The sequence below is a fragment of the Corvus cornix genome, chromosome 27, assembly GCF_000738735.6.
Source record: "Corvus cornix cornix isolate S_Up_H32 chromosome 27, ASM73873v5, whole genome shotgun sequence".
NCBI classification, from domain to species: Eukaryota; Metazoa; Chordata; class Aves; order Passeriformes; family Corvidae; genus Corvus; species Corvus cornix.
The window spans coordinates 430,200-450,202 of NC_046355.1; the positions used below are offsets into that span (position 1 = coordinate 430,200).

At 61.4% G+C, this 20,003-nt stretch overlaps 1 protein-coding gene across 1 annotated transcript; it reads right to left on the reverse strand.

Moving 5' to 3' along the window:
- Nucleotides 1-467: 467 nt before the first annotated feature.
- MED24 (mediator complex subunit 24) lies at nt 468-18,193 on the reverse strand. The gene is made up of 25 exons (XM_039565841.1): nt 17,790-18,193; nt 15,423-15,505; nt 14,874-14,912; nt 13,429-13,502; nt 12,152-12,375; nt 11,551-11,662; nt 10,903-11,053; nt 10,574-10,687; nt 9,882-9,929; nt 9,623-9,705; nt 9,204-9,290; nt 8,796-8,907; nt 8,109-8,251; nt 7,391-7,428; nt 6,690-6,772; nt 5,301-5,479; nt 5,098-5,197; nt 4,602-4,777; nt 3,907-4,171; nt 3,557-3,738; nt 3,192-3,285; nt 2,745-2,844; nt 1,198-1,275; nt 904-1,052; nt 468-793 (listed from the first exon to the last, which is right to left on the reverse strand). Exons 1-25 carry the CDS (start codon nt 17,917-17,919, stop codon nt 677-679), a joined length of 2,961 nt encoding a protein of 986 aa, XP_039421775.1. The 5' UTR covers nt 17,920-18,193; the 3' UTR covers nt 468-676.
- Nucleotides 18,194-20,003: the final 1,810 nt, after the last annotated feature.

A 20,003-nucleotide genomic window follows, 5' to 3' on the forward strand; every position in this document is an offset into this window, starting at 1 on the left:
CAGGAGTTGGTGACAGCGCCGGGAGGATTCACTGCTGGAGCAGTTGACAGGGTGTGGGGACAGTCCCAGAGGAGCCTGTCCCAGCACGAAGCCAGTGTGGTGCTGGCGAGGCCACAGTTACTCACCCACTGCCAGTGCCGTGCGCACCGCGGACGGAACTCACGGGGACGAATTCCAAGAGCTCACACTCATGGGAAGGAATTCCAACAAAAACTCACACGCACTGGGAGGAATTCCCAACAAGACCCCGCTTGTGGCTGACAGCACAGCAGGGAAGCATCCCTGCCCTACCCAGGGCAGCACCCGCTCCTGGCCGGAGCACCACGGGCAGCCCACCACCCACTCTGAGGTCCGGGACAGGGATCCCCCCCTGCCCAGCACAGGACGTGGCTGCTGGCTCCCCATCACCCCCAGAATCAAGGGGTTTTGGGGAGTCCCAGGACCCCAAACATAGATGAGGCAAAAGCTGGTTCTACAAAAGGATTGATTTATAGAATAAAAAAAAATAGGGGGTGTTTCAGTCTCAAAGGTGCCATGAGGCAGAGCAAGGAGACGGCTCCGTGTGCCGCGGGAGCAGCCTCCAGCAGCTGCACTGACAGAGGCCGTCCCAGCCATCCAGATGATCAGTGAGATCCCAGGGATCCTCAGGGATCCCCCCTGGCCGGAGCAGCCCCGCTCACAGCGCAGCAATGGCCTTGGCGGCGACGCGGCGGCCCAGGGGCAGGCTGAGGTCAGTGATGGCCAGGACGATTTTGGGACTGGACATGGTGGACACCTTCACCAGCTCTGAAACCTGCCCAGGGACAGAGAAGAAGCACAGCTGAGTGTCAGCAGGACCCTGGGATGTGCCCATCCCACGGGACCCTGGTGCACCCCCAGGCGTGTCACAGCCACTGGACCCACCATGGTGAAGGGCATGAACTGGAGGATGCTCCCACGGCTGCCCTGCTCCAGGCACTCCACACACTCCTCCATGAACCACTGGACAAACTGGGTGTGGGTGCCGGCTGTCTTGGCCCCCAGGATGGAAGAGATGAGCAGGAAGAGGTTTGCTGTGGGGACAGAGAGAGATCAACAGCCAGGTCACACAGAGAGAGATCAACAGTCAGGGCACTTCTGGGAGGCCAGGGGTGGCCTGAACTTCCCACTGGTGTCCCAGTGGTTGGATGTGACCCCACAGACCCATCCCCACCTTACCCAGCACCCGGTTCAGTGGGTCCCTCATGCTGACGGTGTGGAGCTGGGAGGCAGAGAGTGAGCTGCTCATGGAGCGATCTGTGGGCAGGAGCAGAGAGTCAGGAACAGCCTCATGGCCCCTTTGGTCAAGCCAATGTGCCCACCCCAGCCAGCTCTGGCCACTCGAGGTCACCCAGCTCTAGGAGGGGCTTTGCCATGAGGCAACCCTGTCGTGCAGAAGAGGTTTAGGCCCCCCATACCCAACAGTCTGTGCCAATGGGGCACCCCAGAAACACAGCACAGATGGTCTCTGCCCTGTCCCTGTCCCCTCTGCCAGCCCACACGGAGCCCTAATGGGTTCCCCACACTGCTTTTGGGGTGTGATTCGTGGTGTCACGAACGGGAGCAGAGGAGAACAGCAGCAACACACAAGTTACACATCCTGTGTGAGAGCCAGATGTTCAACAGCTGCACAGCAGCCCTCCCATCTCACTGTCAGGGCACAATCCAGCTATCAGAGCTGAGGCACGTCCAAATCTAGCAGCAAATCCTGGGACAGACCAGGAGGATTGAGCTGACCCCAGCTGTGAAGTGCTGCTGGGCACTCCTGTGGAAGAACTGGGTCAGGTCCGCTCCAACGGGATGGGAATCCCCTTGGGAAGGCTCTTGTGCACCCCATGGCCCACAGCCCCTGCCCAAATCTGCAGGATCCACCTTGTGCTGCTCTGAGGATGCTCACCAAAAAAAGAAAGCCCTCCCACACTTTTCTCATGGAATCACATGAGTTACGTGGTGGCTGCAGGAAGCAGCATTTCCACATCACTGCAGCAAATAGCCCAAAAAAGTCCTGAATGTCACTGGGAAGAGGTGGGACTGCTGCCTCAGGAGGTAAAAGAAGATAAGTGAAATAAAGGGAAAAGCCCATATTTCGACAGTAATGAAACCAACTGAAACCGAAGGTCAATGGATGTGTCGAAAACTAATATATAGAGTAATTTGGGATAAGGAGAGAAACAACCTGGGAATGTCCTGACTCACTGCCCAGGAGTGTGGACAATGCATGTGGGAGCTGTGACAGCACCCACTGGGTAGGACGTGGACCCCTTCCAGCAAGTCCCGCCGGAGCTGCCGCAACCCGTGACACTGCAGGGACACGGATGTGACCGGCGGGGCCTCATCCGCTCCACTCCAGCCTTGTTAACAGCAGTGGAATGTCAGGATTTGGCCCCAGACACCAGGAATGTCACCTCCAGCTGTGGTCCCATGCGGGGTGGCTGGAGGGACACAAAGCCCCCCCCTGAGCCCCTTGGGTGTGGGGTGCTGGGCTGGGGGGCACTGGCACGAAGGGAAGGTTTAACCTCACCCTTTTAAGTTGTTCTGATCAGAAAAATAAAGTAATTGGCCTTCCGCAAATGAAAAAACTCCAAGATAACTCAAAAACCACTTGAGAGCTCTAAATCCTCACCCGGCTGGTTTGGGAAGGGAAGGGTTTTTATGCAAATACACATTTCACACCCAAAAGGGACAGCGAGGCAGGGGAGCCGTCCCCCCTCCCCTCGTGCACTTACTGGGGCTGGAGAGGATGTTGGAATCCTCCTCATTGGAGCTGAGCAGCCGCATGAGCTTGGAGGGCTGTGTGTCATCCAGGGGGAACAGGCTGATGTAATCCTGGGGGGACAGGGGGGTCAGCCCCACCAGCCCTTCACCCTGCACGGGGGTGGTGACCCACCCTGGGCTCTGCACAGCCCCACGGCCCAGGATCTGATCTCTGTTCACCCAGAGCACCCCAGCCTGGGTGGGGCCAGACACATACTGACCAGCTCATTACAGCCCCTTGCCCAGAAAACAGAAGGGAGAATCCTGGATTTTAAGGTTGGAAGGTCTCAGAGAGCCCAGAGAAGCTGGGCAGGGAGTCTGGCTTCACCCACCCACTCCTGTCACCCTCACCTCCCCCAACCACTGCTGCTTTTGGGCACAGAGAGCCCTCAGCCAGCCCCTGCTCCACCCAGACACACCTCGATGTCCTCCCGGTGCCTCTTCTTCTGCCGGGCCGAGGCCTGGCCCTTGTTGTGGGAGGAGTAGGAGCTCAGGGCACACCACACAGAGAGCCTGGGGACAGAGCAGGGACACAGCCAGGTGCTGCCAGCCCATCTGAGGACAGGGTGTGAGCAGGGGGAGTGGCAGAGCCCAGAGAGTGAGTTGGGATGGGACACAACAGGTCCCTTCTCAGAGCGGGGACAGCAGGGAATGGGGACCAGAGTGGGAACTGTTGGAGCCAGAGTGGGATTTGGGCAGCTGGACCCTCATCCCAGCACAGATCACTCCCCTATCTCCCCAAACAGGCCTTGAGGAGACAGTCTCCATGGGTCTGGGGTCTTACTTGGCCAGGGCCTTCCCAGGGGGGTCCATGAGGGTGTGCCACTTGGAGGAGTCTGTCAGCAAGTTGGGCAGGATGTGGCCCAGCAGTGTCAGCGTCAGCTGCTGCATGTCCAGGCAGAAGATGGCATAGAGCAGCTCCACGGCCCTCAGCGTGTGCTCCTTCCGCGTCTCCTTCAGCAGCTCCTGCACGGCAGGGGGGGAGAGGTGGGCCTGCTCCACTCCCCTCCAGTGCCAAAACTGTCCCAGCGCCCAGCCCAGGGACACCCAGGACACTGGGAACACAAACTAGACCCACCAGTCCTGGCCTCAGCACCCCGCCCAGCACTGGGGGTCCCTCCTGCCCCCTCGTACCTTGACCAGGTTGTTGCAGAACCAGTAGACCCCTCCCATGTGCAGCAGGGTGTCGAAGATATGGATGGAGCGGCTGTCGACCCAGCCCTTCTCCAGCACTTTGGTGAACACACCGGTCAGCACCTCCTTGATGGGCTTCTTGGGGGGCAGAAGATTCCAGTAGGGAATGGTGTCCATGCCAGTGGAAGGGAATTTGATCTGCGTGGCCGTTTGCTGCAGGACGTCTGCACACATGTGCTCCAGGATGGAGCTCATGATCACCACGCTGAGGAGGAGAGACAGCGTCAGGGGGCACTGGGAAGGGACAGTGGGGCAGAGAAGGGCACGGCACCAGGAAGTTGGAGCTGGGCAGGAGATGGCACAGCACCAAGAAATGGAAACAGGAGATGACACAGCACTGGGAAGTGGAAGCAGGGCAGGAGATGACATGGCACTGGGAAGCAGAAACAGGGAAGATGGCATGGCACTGGGAAGAGGAAGAAGGGCAGGAGACAACATCATTGGAAAGTGGAAGAAGGGCAGGAGATGACATGAGATCAGGAAGTGGAATCAGGGCAGGAGGCCATGGCACTGGGAGGCAGAAGCAGGGCAGGAGATGGCACAGCATCAGGAAGTGGAAAAGGGGAAGCAGGGCAGGAGATGTGGTTCTGGGAAGTGGCAGCAGGGCAGGAACAGGCCCGTGTCCCCAAGCTCACCGCTCGTTGTAGAACTGGAGCGTGTTCTCTCCGTACAGGGGGGTGGCGAGCTGCCGGATCATCTGCAGGGACTTCTCCCGCTCATCCAGGCCCAGCATGCGGACATGAGCCACCAGCCAGGCCACGGCACACACCGCCATGCTGCACACCTTCCCCTTGATGTTGTCCGTGATTTTCTAGGAGAGCAGACAGAGCAGAGGATGAGCACAGCCAGGTGGACGCGCAGCCAGCACCTCCCAGGGCTGTGGGTCCTGACTGCAGGGTCCAAGCCCTTCTCTCCTCCATGGGTGACACTGTCCCTGCCAGTCCCATTGCCACCCACGGGACAGTTTGGAGCAGGAATGAGGGGCTGGAGCCACATCAGATGCCCACTCAAAAGTCACAGCAAGCTCTGAGGTGGCTGTCAGAGAGATCACAGCAGGAGAACAGGGTACCCCACAGCTTCTGGAGTCTTGGCCCCGCCTCAGTACACAGCACAGTCCCCCACCAGCCCCACCTGGATCGACTCAAAGGTGAGGACTCCATTCTCCCAGGCGTTGAGGATCTCCAGGATGGCGGCTGAGATGCTCAGACACACCTCGTGCCACTTCATCTGCCTGTTGGGGGCAGATGGGGATTCAGGCACAGCTATGGGGCAGGGGAGCTGGGCTGCGGGTTCCTCCCAGGCATGGCAGGGTAGGCACATGGGTGGGCTCTTACACCAGCTTCATCTCAGAGGAGTTGTTGAGGAGGGCAACCAGGGACTCCACCTTGGTGGAATCCGGGCGGAAGCAGGGGTGATCGGGGTTGAGGATCTTCCCCTCCTCGGGCATGCAGGTCAGCATCCAGGTCTCGAAGAAGGGCACCTCACCCGGAGGGTTGGAATCTGACAGGATCACCTGGAAAGGAACCGGCACGGGGTCTGCATGCTGCAGGGACCCTGCTGGGGACCCCCACCCTGGGGCCTGACCCCCACCCTGGGGTCTGTCCCCACCCGGGGGTGCTCATGGCCGTGGGAACAGCGCCGCCCTGTGGCCTGGAGGGAGAGACAGGCACTGGTCTGCCTCCAGTAAGGCACTGGTCAGCCCCCAGGAAGGCACTGGTTTCCCATCTGCGGGCTGTGGTTTCCCCCAATACCAGGGGCCCCCCCAGCAGAACACAGCCCAGCTCAGAGGAGAGATGCCAGGCCAGCTGCGAGTGTGGCCACGGGGTCACCGCATCCTGCTCAAACACGTCCCTTGTCCCCCCGTCCCATCAAGCCCCTCACAGGGTCCCCAGGGCTGGGGTTGCACAGCACAGCTGGGAGGGTCCTGTGGGGGCCATGAGCCGGGAACCCCACACGTCACTTCCTCCCCTCAGCCTGTGTCACCCAGGGGACACTATTTTTGTCCAAAAAAAGTTTTGCACATCTGTTCAGCAGCAGCTGGGCAGGAAAGCCACCGGGCTGGGAGAGGGGGATGAGATCTCATTGGACAGCCTTGGGCACATCCGTCCCTGCCTGGTCCCCCCTCCCTGCTCCCAGGGCTGGCTGGGCAGGACCCCTCTCTCCCCCCCTTCTCCGCATTCCCAGTGTTTCGGTATCGTTTTGCCTCCAAACACACACAGATGTCGAAACCTGGAAAATTTTCATGCAACCAAAGTGCTGCTTCCTGAGCAGGGTTGAGTTCCTCCTTGGATGGGGGAGGGCTGACACTGCCTGGCCGTGTGACCCCCCACCTAACCAGTGCCAGACTGGAGGGGCAAACTGGGAGGAGCCTGGTGAGCTCCGCGGCCGTTGGAAACAGCATTCCCATTGATCCCACTGCCCATCAATGCAGCACAGCCCAAGTCCTCAGGGAGGCGACAGCCAGTCCCACTCCATCACCTGGCACCCACAGAGCTCCAGGGAGAGATTTCCAGGTGGCAGGCGCTGGGTGCTGTGCCCTGGCCTGTGGAGTGGCTGCAGGGACAGTGGGGACACTGGCAGGCCGGCCACTAGAGGAGGCTGAAAGGCTGCAGCAGCGCAGGGGCTGAGCTGGCAGGGTGAGAGCCCCTCGGAGGACACAGCCCCATCCTTCCCTCCCTCACAGGATCCAGTCCCATCCTCTCATCCCCTCCGAGGATCCTTACCTCTGAGCCATAGGTCTGGGCCACATGGCACAGCATGAGGAAGGAGATGTCAAAGAGCAGAGCCCGGACTGGGCCACTCTTGGCTGAGGGAGGAGAAATAAAGACCTTGAGGCTCTCTGGCCTCGGCAGGGCGAGGGAGGCAGAACCCCACGAGCGCGGGGGCCGAGGCCCTGCTTCCCCCACACAGCTTTTCTAACCCCCACAGTGCTTCTGTGCGAACAAGGGGATGTGCCAAGTGCCTCCCCCCACCTCATCTGCCTCTGCTTGAGCCCTCAGAGCAGCTCCAGCCTCCCTCTGGGCAGCCCCAGCCCAAGCGGGGCCCCCCTTGCCATGGAAGGTCAGAGCACTCTGCAAGTTTCATCACACAGAGTCAGAGTCCTTATCTGGGCTGTGCTGACACATCACCCCTTCCAGGGAGGGAGCCAAGGGGCCCCCGGGCTCAGCTGGGGAGAGGGAGCCCTTGGGAACACCCCACATTTGGGACGGACACGCACACGAAGGCAGCACGTCCCCAGGAGCCCAGATCCCTGCTGGCACATGGCCCCTTCCCTGCCAGCACCCCCACAGCCTGGCACAGCTCAGCTTGCTCTGGCACCACAGCCAGTCCCAGTTTAATCCAGCCAGGCCCCAGAACATCCCAGCACGGGCAGCAGGGGGGGCACAGCTCCAATCACCCCATGCACAGACGCACACACACTTACAGATTTCTCCGGTGATTTGCTTGGTGAATTCATTCAGCCTGGAGGGGCAGAGAGTGGCAGCAAAGCATCATCAGTCCAACCAGACAATTCCCAATCCCGAGACGAGCAGAGGGCTGCCTGGCCTGCAGAACCCCCCCAGACTCCATCCCAGCACAGAGGGGCAGGAGACGTGAGGCCTGGCTCTGCGGACACCCTCCAGCACTGCAGGGACAAGTCACCTCCTCCCTGTGTCCACTCCCTGTGGCCACTCAGGTCCGGCCACACTGCTCATCCCACACCAAGGGCTCTCCCCAGAGCCAGCTCTGCGAATGTTTCGGAGCAGAGACCCCCAAACAGGCCCCCCCATGCACCCTGAGGCTGGTGTGGGTCAAGTCACCTCAGGGGAGCCCATCACACAGCCCCACGTGTGTGCTGGTGTGTGTGCACCAAGCAGGACACATGTGTCTGGGGACAGCAGGGACACACAGCCCTGGGTCTGGGGCTCTGCCATGGCCTTCAGTTCTCTGAACACCCCCAGACCAACCTGGCTCCAATTCTTTGCCCTGTTCACGCAAAGAAAAGGTGCTGTGGGGTGCAGCCTCCCTGAGATCCCAGCCCACCCCAGGGCTCCACAGGGGCAGAGGCACATCCAGTCCTGTCTAAGGGGCAGTTTAGGGGGCTGCCTGCTCCCCCCAGTCCCCTGGTCACCAGTCACAGTGCCGTGCAAGTGGACACTCACTTGACGAACTTCCGAGCGAAGGATTTCAGCTTCCCAGTGGCCGCTGCCGCTGCCAGCAGCAAGTCCAGGCTCTTCCCAGACAGCATGTGACCCAGGACCCCCAGCAGGCCCTCAGGGGACTTGGAGTGATCTGCATCCATGGTCTACAAGCAAAAAAGTAAGAGGAAAGAGAAGTCATGGGGAATGTGTGCTACAGAGCAGCCACAAACTCCAGCTTTTGGGGCACAGAGTTGATCAGCTGCAAAAGACCTTGAGGAGCAGGGACCTGCTGGATTTGGGAGAGGTGGGATGGAGACCTCTGAGCCCCTGCCATCAGCAGGAAAACATCCCTTGTCACTCAGCAGCAGCAAAACCAGCAAAGTGACACAAGGACGTGGGGAGTCTCCAGGGAACAGGGGAGATGCACACAGGAAGCAGCGGGATGGGCAGAGCTGGCGGGGCTCAGGCTGCTGGCACTGATGACATGCCACCTGACAGCTCCTCCAGCTTCCTGGGAAGGAGGAGGGGAGCTCCTAATCTCCACAATGGAGCAGCAAGGCTCCTGTGTTTTCTCCACTACTCCCCCCCAGGGCAGGGGGAGATCTGGCACCTCCCAACTGCCCTGGCTGCCTGGTAGACTGATGCTGCTGGTCAGGGGCTCCAGGGCTGAGCCCAGCCAGCCCAGCACGGCTGCAGAAGGGCACTCACCTTCAGGATGTTGGTGACAGTGGGCTCAGCCCTCAGAATGAGCCCTGGGTTTGGCTGGATGTTGGCGTTCTCGGCCGATTTCAGGGACGGAGAATTTTCCTTGTCTGCCGCCCTGGGGGACCCCAAAGAAGGGCCAGTGTGTAGGAATCCATCACCTGCCTCCCTCTCTCCACCACTGGCAGCCCCAAGGGACAGCCACTGCCCCAGGCCACCACCAGCTGCCTCTCTGAGGGGACAGACTCTGCCTGTACCCAACCTGTCCCAAAAGCAGCAGCCCAACCCTCCAGGCCGCCACGTCCCAACTGCAGTCCCCCAGTGTCAGCACAGCTGCTCCCTCATGCTCCCCCCCCAAAACCAGGTGCTCCAGCCCCACTTCTGGGGGTTTCCCAGACTTTGGTGTGGCTGTACCGTTTGTCGATGAGGTTGTTCATGTTGGCCTCAGAGAGCAGACCCTGCTTGCTGCACTCCTGCAGGAGCAGGCTCATGCAGTTGCAGCTGGAAGAGAGAGGAGAGCTGTAGCCCCAAGGAGAGCATTCCTGCCACCCCAGACAGTGCCACAGGGCAGGGGGACTCCTGAGCTGCCCTCCTGGCCCTGTCCCACCCCTCTGAGGGTGCTGCAGGGTCCAGAGCAGCTCTGGGTGTCACATGTGACTCAGCTGTCACACACTCACTGCTTCACTCATGTGGCAGCAGCAAGGCCTCAGGAAGAAGAAAAGGGATCAGAAACTAACCCAGCCCTGCCAGGAGCTGCCCCAGCACCCTGCAGCGGGGACAGGGTGGTTGTGGCATGTGGCCACGTGGCAGCTCTGGCCATGGTGAACACTCACTTGCAGCGCTGGTCGGCTTTGTCGAGCAGAGGGGTCAACTTCAGCAGGAACTCGAAGGCACAGTTCACGTCCTCAGTGAAATCCTGGCAAACACAAAGCCAGGCACTCAGCTCACCATGCTGCTGGCACAGGCCCACCCTCCCTGCCCCCACCTGCTCTGTTAGGGAAGGTTCTTGGGACAGGGACCATTTCCCCGTGCAGGCCAGGCACAGCACCACCGTGACACACACAGGCCCCACAGACGGCCCTCCAGACTCACCTTGTCCCCCTGGGGATACTTCTTGAGTTTAACCAGCACTTGGGGCATCTGAAAGACACACAGAGTGACATCAGGGCAGTCCCCATTCCACAGCTGGGACCCCCCAGCAGCACCAGCCCACACCAACACAGCTGCACACAGCTGCTCTCCCAGCCCCAGGAAAGGAGCATTTCTGGAGCAGTGTGTGCACCCAGGGGATTTTGTGCCCCTGTTCCCCTCTGCAGTGTCCTTCCACCATCACCTGGAGCCACATTTCCCCCACAACACCTCAGGAAAACCCACTCTGCCAAACAAAGTGAGGCTGGGCTGAAAGGAGGCCCCTGGACTCCTGCTCAGTGGGTGACAGGAGGCCTGGGGTGGGCTCAGGTGGGATGGACCCCAAGGGGCACATTGCGGGGAGTGGAGGCACCCTGAGGAGCACATGGTGAGCTGTGGGGGGCATACTGTGGGGTGCGGGACACCTTAAGGGGCACATTTTGGGGTGGGGGGGCACCCCAAGGGGCACATTTTGGGGTGGGGGGGGCACCCCAAGGGGCACATTTTGGGGTGGGGGGGGCACCCCAAGGGGCACACTGTGGGTGAAGGGCACACTGCAAGAGAGAAGGACTGATTGCTCTGGCAGAGCTCAGGGCTCAGCAGGAGCCAGACGTGCAGGAAAAGGGCAGGGACTCGGGGCTGCAGCTGGGCCCTACCTTCAGGAAGGTGAAAGCTGTCCACTTGAGCTCCTCCGTGCCCTCGGGACACTCGATGAGGCCCACAAAACAGGCTTTCCAGATCTCCAGCACAAAGAGCGGGGAGGGGATGCGCTGTGGGGCACACACACAAGCCCTCCCAGTGCTGGGCTGGCAGCAAAGCACATCCCCCCACCACAGCCAAACCCTGAACCCCTGCAGAGGTGTTGATGGGCTTCCACTGCTCCCTTGGACCAGGACCAGCACAAGGAGACACATGGCATGGAGCTGTGGCCAGGCCCCACAGCCCCAGGCTGCCTGAGCAAGAGAACACGCTGTCACTTCTGTACCTGCATCCTCTTCACCATCATCAGCTGCTCCACCAGTGGCTGGGTCTCTCCCGTGAGGTTCATGGTGCCCTCCAGCAGCACCACAGCGTGCACAGTGGGGAAGCCTGTCTTGTTCAGCTGCTCCGAGTGGACTGAGAGCATGGTGGGGATGCTGGGTGGGAAAGGACAGCCCAGGGTCACTGGAGCCCTGAAGGGACAGATTCCTGCTCCTCCTGTCCCACTCCCATTCCCTGGCCAAGCCTCTGACCTTTGCTGCCCCGGGGCAGGACACTGGAACACCTGTGCCTGGGAGTTCCAAGGCACAGCCAAGCCCTCAGGCCCTGGGAGCAATTCCAGGGGGATCCAGAGCAGGAACAGCAGCTCTGGTGTAGCCAGAGTAGCTGAGGGATGGTAAACGGTCCCAGGGTCACCAGAGGAGCAACCCCTGGGTAACTCTTCTGCAACAAGTCACCACTAGCCCTGTCCCCTCTCCACTGGGAAGCCCCTGCTGGATCAGGGATCTGAGCTGGGAAGGGACAGGGAAGCCAGGAGCCAGTGTGGAGGGAGGCAGGAGGCTCTCAGCCCTCAGAGCAGGGAGTCTGGGGGACTCAGAGTGGGGCTCAGACCCATTTTGCCCCTCAAGCCCACGGGGCAGCAGAACACAGCCACCTCTTGATGAGGGAGACGCAGTCATCAGCCTGGCTCCGCAGTGGGGAGCTGCCAAGGTTGTTCAGGTTCTCCCCCAGCTTGACGAGGGACTGCTCCACGGTGCTCCAGGAGGCTGGGAAGGGAAGGCAGGGATTCAGCGAGGGGACAGTGGCACACGGGGAAGCCAGGCAGGCCAACTCCAAGGCCTATAGCAGCAGAGGGGCTGAAGAGGCTGGGGGTCCCTCCTGGTGATGCAGCCCCAACCCGGGGGTCTGTGTGCCCCCAGCAGCTCCCATCCCAAGCCCAGCCTGGCACAGCCCCCTGGCCAGACACAGGCACAGATGAAGGCGTGGGGCTGTGCCAGGCTGTCGGAGCACAGGGCTTGCCACGCGCCCAGAACAGCTCACACAGCCTTCACATTAATTCTGCTCCTCTTCCAAGGGCAGCACGGAGGGGAGGGGGCAGAGGGTGGCACAGAGCCAGGGAGGAGACGGTTACAGCAACAGGGCTGGAAGATGGATAGGCTTGGAGCCGCAGGGACAATGCGGCAGGAGCCGGGCAGGGGGAAGGGAGAGGTGGCAGTGACATCTCCCCAGGGCCAGCGCGCGGGGCAGGGACGTACACGTCTCCTCCAGCTTGGCGATGTGGATCAGGGCACGGTTCTTGGTGCTGCTGAGCACCTTCTCCAGCCGCTCCAGGCACATCTTCAGCTGGTTCTCCGCCGCCGCCTGCTCCAGCGGCTCCTTCACCTTCTCGGCGTAGAAGGCAGCGCAGCGCAGGAGCCAGGTGAGGGCACTCAGCAGCGCCCGGCACAGGCTGATGCACTCCTCGGCTTTGCCGTGGCAGCTGGGACAGGAGAGAAGCGGGAATATCCTCACTGTGTGTGGGGAAACTGAGGCACAGACGCAGGGTAGGCCGGGGAACCCAAAACCAGGTCCCGCGCTTCCAGCCCACTCCTCTGCTGCAGATCCCAGCCTGCTCATCCCACCAGCGTTCCCGCTGTGCCAGGGGGAAGGAGACATCCCCACCCCCCGCCATGCAGCCTCCTCGCTGGCCACTCCACTACAGGGAAACTTTCCAAGCTTTTAATCAAATTATCTTGCTAAGAGAGGCTCAGCATCGATCAGTACACTGCGAGAGGTGAACGCTTTCCCCTCCTGATGCACAAATCATTGGGGCCAGAAGTTTTGATCAAATTAAGCAGAGGATCAGGGCAGGCAGGAGCGGATTAAGGGCCGGCTCTGCAGTTGGCCAGCGACAGCTCCTTGTCAACATCTGCCACTGATGCATATTCATTGCTGCTGCTTCATTTCATCTCATTGAAGAGCCTTCCTCATCCTCCCTGCCGCATGCTCTCACCTCCCAGAAGAGGCTGTCAGGGGTTAACAGGAAGATTTCTGAGCTTTCTAAAAAAGTTTTTGTGGCCTGAGTTGTCTGGACTCCCCTGGGTCCTGCAACACCAGCGGAAGAGCATAAAGGAAAAAAACAAGGCAGCGCCTGGGGCAGCACAGGCAGGACCAGACTGGGACACACAGCCAGGGCCTGGGAAGGTGCAGAGGGAAAGGAAACGGAGACCCTCGGACCATGGGTCTTACACCCACCCCACCCCATCTACCTGAGCTGGGCAGGAAAACCATGGTGAGGTTTATCCCAGAATAGGGGGGGGTTTCCTGCAGCTTCCCACAAAGCTGGTGGAGTTTGGATTCCTTCTTCTGTCCCTGTGCTGCCACTCACAAGGCAGCAACTTGGGAATGGACACAGAGCTGGCGGGGGAACCTGCCTTCCTCTGCCATGGTGAGTATCCTGGGATCAGACAGGACCCCCAGGCTCCGCTGACTCCTGGTTCTGCCCATGGCACAGCCAGGGCAGAGATGGCAGCGCTGGAACGTCACACAGTACCTGAGGCGGTCACAGAACATGTCCATGATCTCCAAGAGCGACTGGACACACAAGTCCCGGGAGAAGTCATCGAACTAGAGCAGGGGAACACAGAGAGACTTCAGATGGGGGCTGCTCCGGCAGCTCCCGAAACAAGCTCGGGCCCTTCCTCCAGGGCCGGGCCAGGCGCTGCGGCCACAGGACACTCCCCCTGGCAGCAGCCCAGAAGCCACTTGAATGAGAAGTAGGTCAGGACTGTCTGTCGGCCAGGTCGTGCCCTCCCGGGGTGGTGAGAGGCGGTGGGGCCGCGGCAGCAGGGCCAGGACCGCGTTTTCTCTGCAGCCTCCGGCCGGGGCTGCGCTGCCCTGGCGCGGCAGTGGTGGCCAGACGCCAGCCCCCTGCCCACCCCCGGCTCGGTGGGGCTGGCAGCGCCAACAGCCCGGCTGGCCGCGGGGCTGGGGGCGGGAGGCAGCAGAAGCGCGGCCCCCCCGCCTCCTCCCAGAGCAGATGGGGAGCCCCGCCGGGCCGGAGCTTGCCCGCAGCTCCGCGCTGGGCCCACGCTGTGCTGAAGGAGGAAGGCTCGGCTGTCAAGGTCAGCGCTGTGCCCGCCCCTCCGAACGGGCAGCGACGCGGGTAACAGCAACGAGCCCGAGCCCTTCGGAGCAGAGCTGGGGTGGGCTCTGCTTTACCCTCCCCTGGGAGCGCATCCTTCCCCCCCGGATCGGCACCGGGCCCGCTGGAGGGGTCCCCACCTCGCTAGGGCTTCACGGCACAACTCCGAGCTCAGCCTGCAATCCCCCAAAATTTTCAACGCTGACTGCCAGCGGCGTTCTCCTCCCATCCCCATAACGACAACGAGGTGGAGGAAGAGAAACCATTCTCCCTGAAATCATTCCTCCTTTGGTCACCCTGAGTAGGGGGCCTGAGGTCAGCCTGACAAGGAAGGGAGTGGGGGGGTCTGTCACAGCCTGTGAGGGGCTTCCCAACACCAAGCAGAGGCAGCCATGGAGGGCTTGTCCCCATGGAAGCAGCACAGGGACACCAAGCACCTGTGGGAAGCCACAGCTGAGCGTGGTGTGTGGCTGCAGCTGCATGGCCCAGGCCCTGGCAGCTCCTCCACGGCCAGCTCCGATCACCACAGCACTGCCAGCACCGCTGACCGCGGCAGGATGTGGTTTCCAGCGGTTGGGATGGGGTTACACGCAGGGCAGGAGCCTGCCAGGCCCCTCAGGGCAGAGGGACCAGGCATTCACACCCCCAAAACCCACGGGGACCTACGGCAGCCCATCCCCAGGGGGACACAGAAAGGCTCGGGTGCTAATCCACGCCGGCTGCCCGCTGCTGACTCAGCCCAGGACATCGCTTTCCACTTGACCTACATTTGGTGGGAGCTGTGGGGAGGGAAAGGGATTCGTGGGGTTGTGGGTAAGGAGCAAAACCTCTGAGAGCACCTGCTAGAGCCGTACCTTGCTGATGGCCGTCAGCACCGTGGAATAAGACACCATCTACAACAGAGAAAGCCAAAACAAGCGCGGTGTCACAGGGGCTATGTGCCAGCACCGCGCTCGTTGCTGAGGAACGGCAAGGTCAGGGCACGGCCCCGCTGCCTGTCACCGCAGACGGGGCCGGGGCCGGGGCACTGACCCGGCACAAATCCAAACAGACATTTTTAGGTGATCACTGATGTGTTTCACACAAACTTCAGGCGATATTAAATGCCGGGATATGAAAGCGTGGAGCTCACAGCGAGTGCAGAGACTCTCGGGGGGCAGAATTCCCACCCCGGGCAATGGCGGAGGCTATTTATGGAAACATCCCTGCCCAGGGCACGCGCTGAGCCCTTCACTGCCTGCCCCGGCCCAGGAGAGGCTCACATGGGGATCTGGGGTGCCTGCCCAGCCCCAGAGAGGCTCACATGGGGATTTGGGGTGCCTGCCCACCAACAACACCCCAGTAGCTTTGCCCACCTCACTGAGGCTGCAAGGTGACCCCCAGCAGCACCAGCAGGTCCTTACCTGGGAGCTGATGGCGTATTTCAGGTAGGACAAGATGAGTGGGTTTGGGGACGGCCCAATCATGGCCTGCTCCAGCAGAGCCTCTGCAAGGAAAGAAGGTCCCAGGTCAGCACATGGGGACACACAGACACACTGTTCTGCCCTCATCCCACAGGGAAGCAAAGTCCAACTGTACCAACCACAGCGACTCCACACCAGTGTTCTCCTAAATTCACTGAATCCCACAACTTTCTAATCCCTGACGCGCACAGGCCAGTGAATAATTCAGGCAGAGCACACAGCCTCCTGCTAACACTGCTCTCCCTGGGCACTCCAGCCCCAAAATTGCTGCTGCTGCTCTCCACATTCCCCTCCCTCCCACTTCTTGCCAGGAGGCTCCTGCAGCCTCCACCGAATGGCTTTTGCCTGGGCACCTGGGGCTGAGCTTGGGGCCACCAGTCCCCTGCACTGGGTGCAGCCCTGCCCGTCTGGCCCTCGGTGGCCCGAGGGGCTCTGCCCGTCCCATCTGCTCAGCCAAGCCTTTAATTGCCCATTTGAACCATGGCAGAGTGCAGGAAGCACCTCCCCGAGCAGGCCCCGGGCTGTGGCATGGGCTGCAAGTAGGTCAGAGCACCCAGATGTAAAAGGGGGAGTAGCAGCCGGGTGGGAAGTTGTCGCCCCAAAGCCGAGGAGGAGGAGCCACCGCCGGATGCCGAGTGCAGGAGCAGGAGACTCCCTGGGTCTTGCTCCAAGGCTGAATCCTGGGCCAAGAGCGTCTGGGATGAGGACAGAAGGCTGGTGGCAGCCGTCCCCTCCCCAGCCCATCCCAGAGTGTCACCACGAGCCAGCCACATGCTGCTCCCCGCTGCAGACGTGTCAGCAGCGATCTGCCGGGCCCTGCCGTGATCCCAGCAGCTCGTGCCAGCTTTCCCTCCTTTGTACTTCCAAGCTGAAAGGCATGAGCTTGGGAAAGGACAGCTCCGGGGGCTGTGGTGAGGAAGGGAGCTGCTGTTCCAGCCATTGGGACCTCGGGAATGGGCTCTCCCTGTGTGCACACAATGCTCACAGTCGGGGCCAGCATCCTGCCCTTGTGGCTCCCAAAAGGAAAAGGGGACACGGCTCCTTCCCCTCCTGGCATAGGAGCTGCCCCCAACAAAGCCACTGAGCCCTAGCTAAATGTGGGCCAGGAGAAACCTGTTCCTGCAGAAATAATAAAGAATTATCATCTCTGGCTCTGTTTTTGGGGATACACAGACAAGCCCATGCCAAGCATCCCACAGGCCTTGCTGCCAGCAGAGCAGGAGCCAGTGCCACCAGGGTGGGAACAGGCACCAGGGAGCCCCGGGGACCAGCTGGGCAGCAGCAGGACCAGCCAGCCCTTGAGCCAACCACCCCCACCCCCAGCAAATAAATCCAGAGCAAATCCATCTCCCCATGGCCACAGCTCCACTTGGCCCCTCCAGCCTCACCTTGGAGAGGACAAATCCAGCTGGGGCAGCTCAGCAGTGGGGACAGGAGGTGACAAAAACCAGACACTGACAGAAAATCCACTGGGAGGATGGAGGGAGGGGAAAAACATCCACAGGGGAAAGATCCCCATACTCAGAGCAGTGAGAGCTGCTGCCTGTGTGGGGCTGGTTCCTTTAAAACCCCCTGGAGCAGCAACCCCCAGCTCTGTTTATTTATCCAGGGACTCGCTGCATGGGGAAAATCCCAGCACCAAGTTTCTATAATTAGCAGGAGAGCCTGGCAAATCTTTAAACCAGTCCTAGCCTTTGGCAGGATTTGTGTGAAATGCCCTTGAGTTGGGCTGGGAAGCCAGGGTGGGAAGCAGCCTTGGGAGCAGCACCTGGCTCCTGTGCAATGCTAGAATCAGGAAATTGGGGAATCATTAAGGCTGGGAAGACCTCCAAGAGCATCTCACCACTAACCCAAGCCCCCAAGAGCCATATCCACATGGTGACTCCACCACAACCTGTTCCAACACATAACCACCCCTTCCATGAAGAAATTTCCCCTAATTTCCAACCTAATTCTCTCCTGGCTCAACTCAAAGCTGCTCCCCTTGTCCCAAAAGCCAGGCTGTGCTGACCCCTGAACCTTCCCATGGGGAAAAATGGAGGGAATGACCCCAAAACAGAGCCAGTGGGGTGGGAAAGGGGTGGGGGAACAGTCGGGAATGGGCTGAAGTGGTTGGGAATGGGCATTTTGGCGTGAAAAGTGGTGTGGGAAGGGGGGGGCCAAAATGCAACAAAAACCCCCAAAACACCCCTGTCTGCACCCCAGAAAGGGGAACACTAGGGGAAACAACCCACTGCCCTCGTGGAGACCCCCAAAACACCGCTGTGTGCCCAGTAAAGAGGGGGAACCCCCCGCCTCCCCCCGGACCTGCCAGGTTGAGGATGTCCCAGGTGGCTCCGCGGGGGAAGAACCGCTTCATGTTTATGGCCCATTGATAGTCGCTCCAGCGCTCCTTCCAGGCCTGCAGGATGGCCTGCTTCAGGTTCACCACCTTCATGGTCCCCCTACGGACGGAGAGCTCAAGGCGAGCGGGACGGAGCCCTGACGCTGCCGGGCAAGGCAGAGCGGGCCGGGGAGCGCGGGTAGGCGGCCCAGCGGCTTCGGAGGGGCGCAAGCTGGGGGTCCGCCCGCTCCCTGGGGCTGGGGGAGCTCGGAGCCGCCCCGGAGCCCCCCGGAGCCCCCCGAGGTCCGGTGCCCGCAGGTCCCGCCGGGTCCCGCCGTCTCCCACCGTGGCCCGGCGCCGCCCTCAGCGCCTGGGCACCGCATGGCGGCACCTGTCAACAAACCGCACGCTGATTGGGCGGCGGGGCAGGGCGGCACGGGGGGTGATGGAATGGTAGTTCGGGGGGAGAGGGCGGGCGGGGGAGGGAGTGAGTGTGCAAAGGGTGGGTGGAAACGGGGGCGAGTGTGCAAACACCGAGGTGAGAGTACAAGCACCGTGTGGGTGAGCAAATGGGGAAGAGTGGGCAAACACGGGGTGTGTTTGTGTTGAAACATGGGGGTGAGTGTGGAAATCGGACTCGACTGTGCAAACACCGGGGGTGAGTGTGCAAATAGGGTGAGTGTGCAAACCAGGGGGGGTGTGAAAATGACGGGTTGCAAACACGGAGGTGTGCAAACAGGGGTGGGTGTGCAAATAGTAGGGGTGTGAAAAGGTGGGGGGGGTACAAACATGGGGGGAGGGTGCAAACATGGTACGTGTGTGAAAATGAGGGGGCGTGCAAAAATAGGGTGAGTGTGAAAACAGGGGATGTACAAACACGGGGTGAGTGTAAAAACGTGGAATGTGCAAACAGGGTGCAAAGGGGTGAGTGTGTGAAGGCTTTGGGCTGGCAGCACGGGTGTCCCAGCACGGCCGTGTGCGTGTGCAGGTGTGTCGGTGTGTGCACACACGTGGCATTGTGTGTGCGTGCACAGATGTGCACAGGTGTTCATGCACGCACGCACACGTGAGCACAGGTGTGCCCACAGGTGTGTGTGTGAGTACAGGGGTGTGCACGTGTAGGTGTGCAACCACAGGTGTGCACTGAGGGCTGCATGTGACACAGGCAGGTGTCTGCACGCGTGTGGATGTGCGGGAGAGTGTGTGTGTGTGTGTGTGTCCCTGCACACGTGTGCTGACACCAACACCCCGGGCCAGGTGTGCACACAGGTACCCGTGCAGGGGTGGGCACACAGGGGTGTGCACGGCTGTGTGCCGCAGACACGTGTGTGCACACACGTGTCACAGCCATGGGCCTGGGCTGCCCCCCACCCCCTCCCTGCAGTACCAGCAGCTAAAAATATCCCCAGGGATGGTGCCAGCCGTTGCCGTGGCAACAGGAGGATGGGGAGCTGGGCCGGGGGGCAGCCCCCCACAAACCCCAGCCCCCCAGAACCCCAACACCCTCAGTACTCCCAGCACCCCAACACCCCCAGAATGCCCCCAGTAGCCCCCCACCACCTCCAGCACGCCCAGAACACCCTGCAAGCCCCAGGCCTCAACACACCCAGTCCCCCCCAAACCCTCAGCACCCCCAACACTCTCAGTACCCCCAGAACCCCCCAGGAGAGAACCCCAGGGGAACCCCCCAAGGCTCAAGAGCAGGGTGGAGGCCCCCAGGGTGCTGGGGTGGGAGCTCAGTCACCCACTTTCCCCCCGACACCCCCCAGCCCTGTTCAGGGGGGCTTCGCGGCCCCTTAATTCCCCGGTTAATCATTCATGGGGCCGGGGCGCAGCAAATCCCCCGTGCCGGGGCTGGGATTAGGCGGGCAAGCGGCTGCCCAGCCGGCGAGGGGCCCCGGCAGCGGGGGGGGGGGACCCCGGCAGCGGGGGGGTCCCACCGGGGGGAGCCCTATCCACGAGGAGGGATTTCCTGTGCAGGGGGGGCCCACTTCCCACAGCTGGCGGGGGAACAAACACCACGGGGGGTCCCCAGGCAGGAGGGGATCAGAGGAGCGCTGCTGGACACCCCCCCGGCACAGCACTCCCAGAGTTTGGGGGCAGGGGGTGGTGGCCCTGGCATGGTGGGGGGTGGCAGGGTGTGCTCGGGGGGTCGCAGCTCCCCGGGGCGCCGCGGGGGCGGCCGGGCGGGGGGAAGG

What these genes read in the sequence shown, in the direction of transcription:
- MED24 (XM_039565841.1), bottom strand. Translation starts at nt 17,919, where the DNA reads ATGAAGGTGGTGAACCTGAAGCAGGCCATCCTGCAGGCCTGGAAGGAG. An exon ending in TGCTGACGGCCATCAGCAAG is followed by an intron (nt 13,503 to 14,873) that starts GTACGGCTCTAG and finishes CCCCTGCTCTAG; the next exon opens with TTCGATGACTTCTCCCGGGA. An exon ending in CGCCAAGCTGGAGGAGACGT is followed by an intron (nt 11,663 to 12,151) that starts GTACGTCCCTGC and finishes TTCCCTTCCCAG; the next exon opens with CCTCCTGGAGCACCGTGGAG.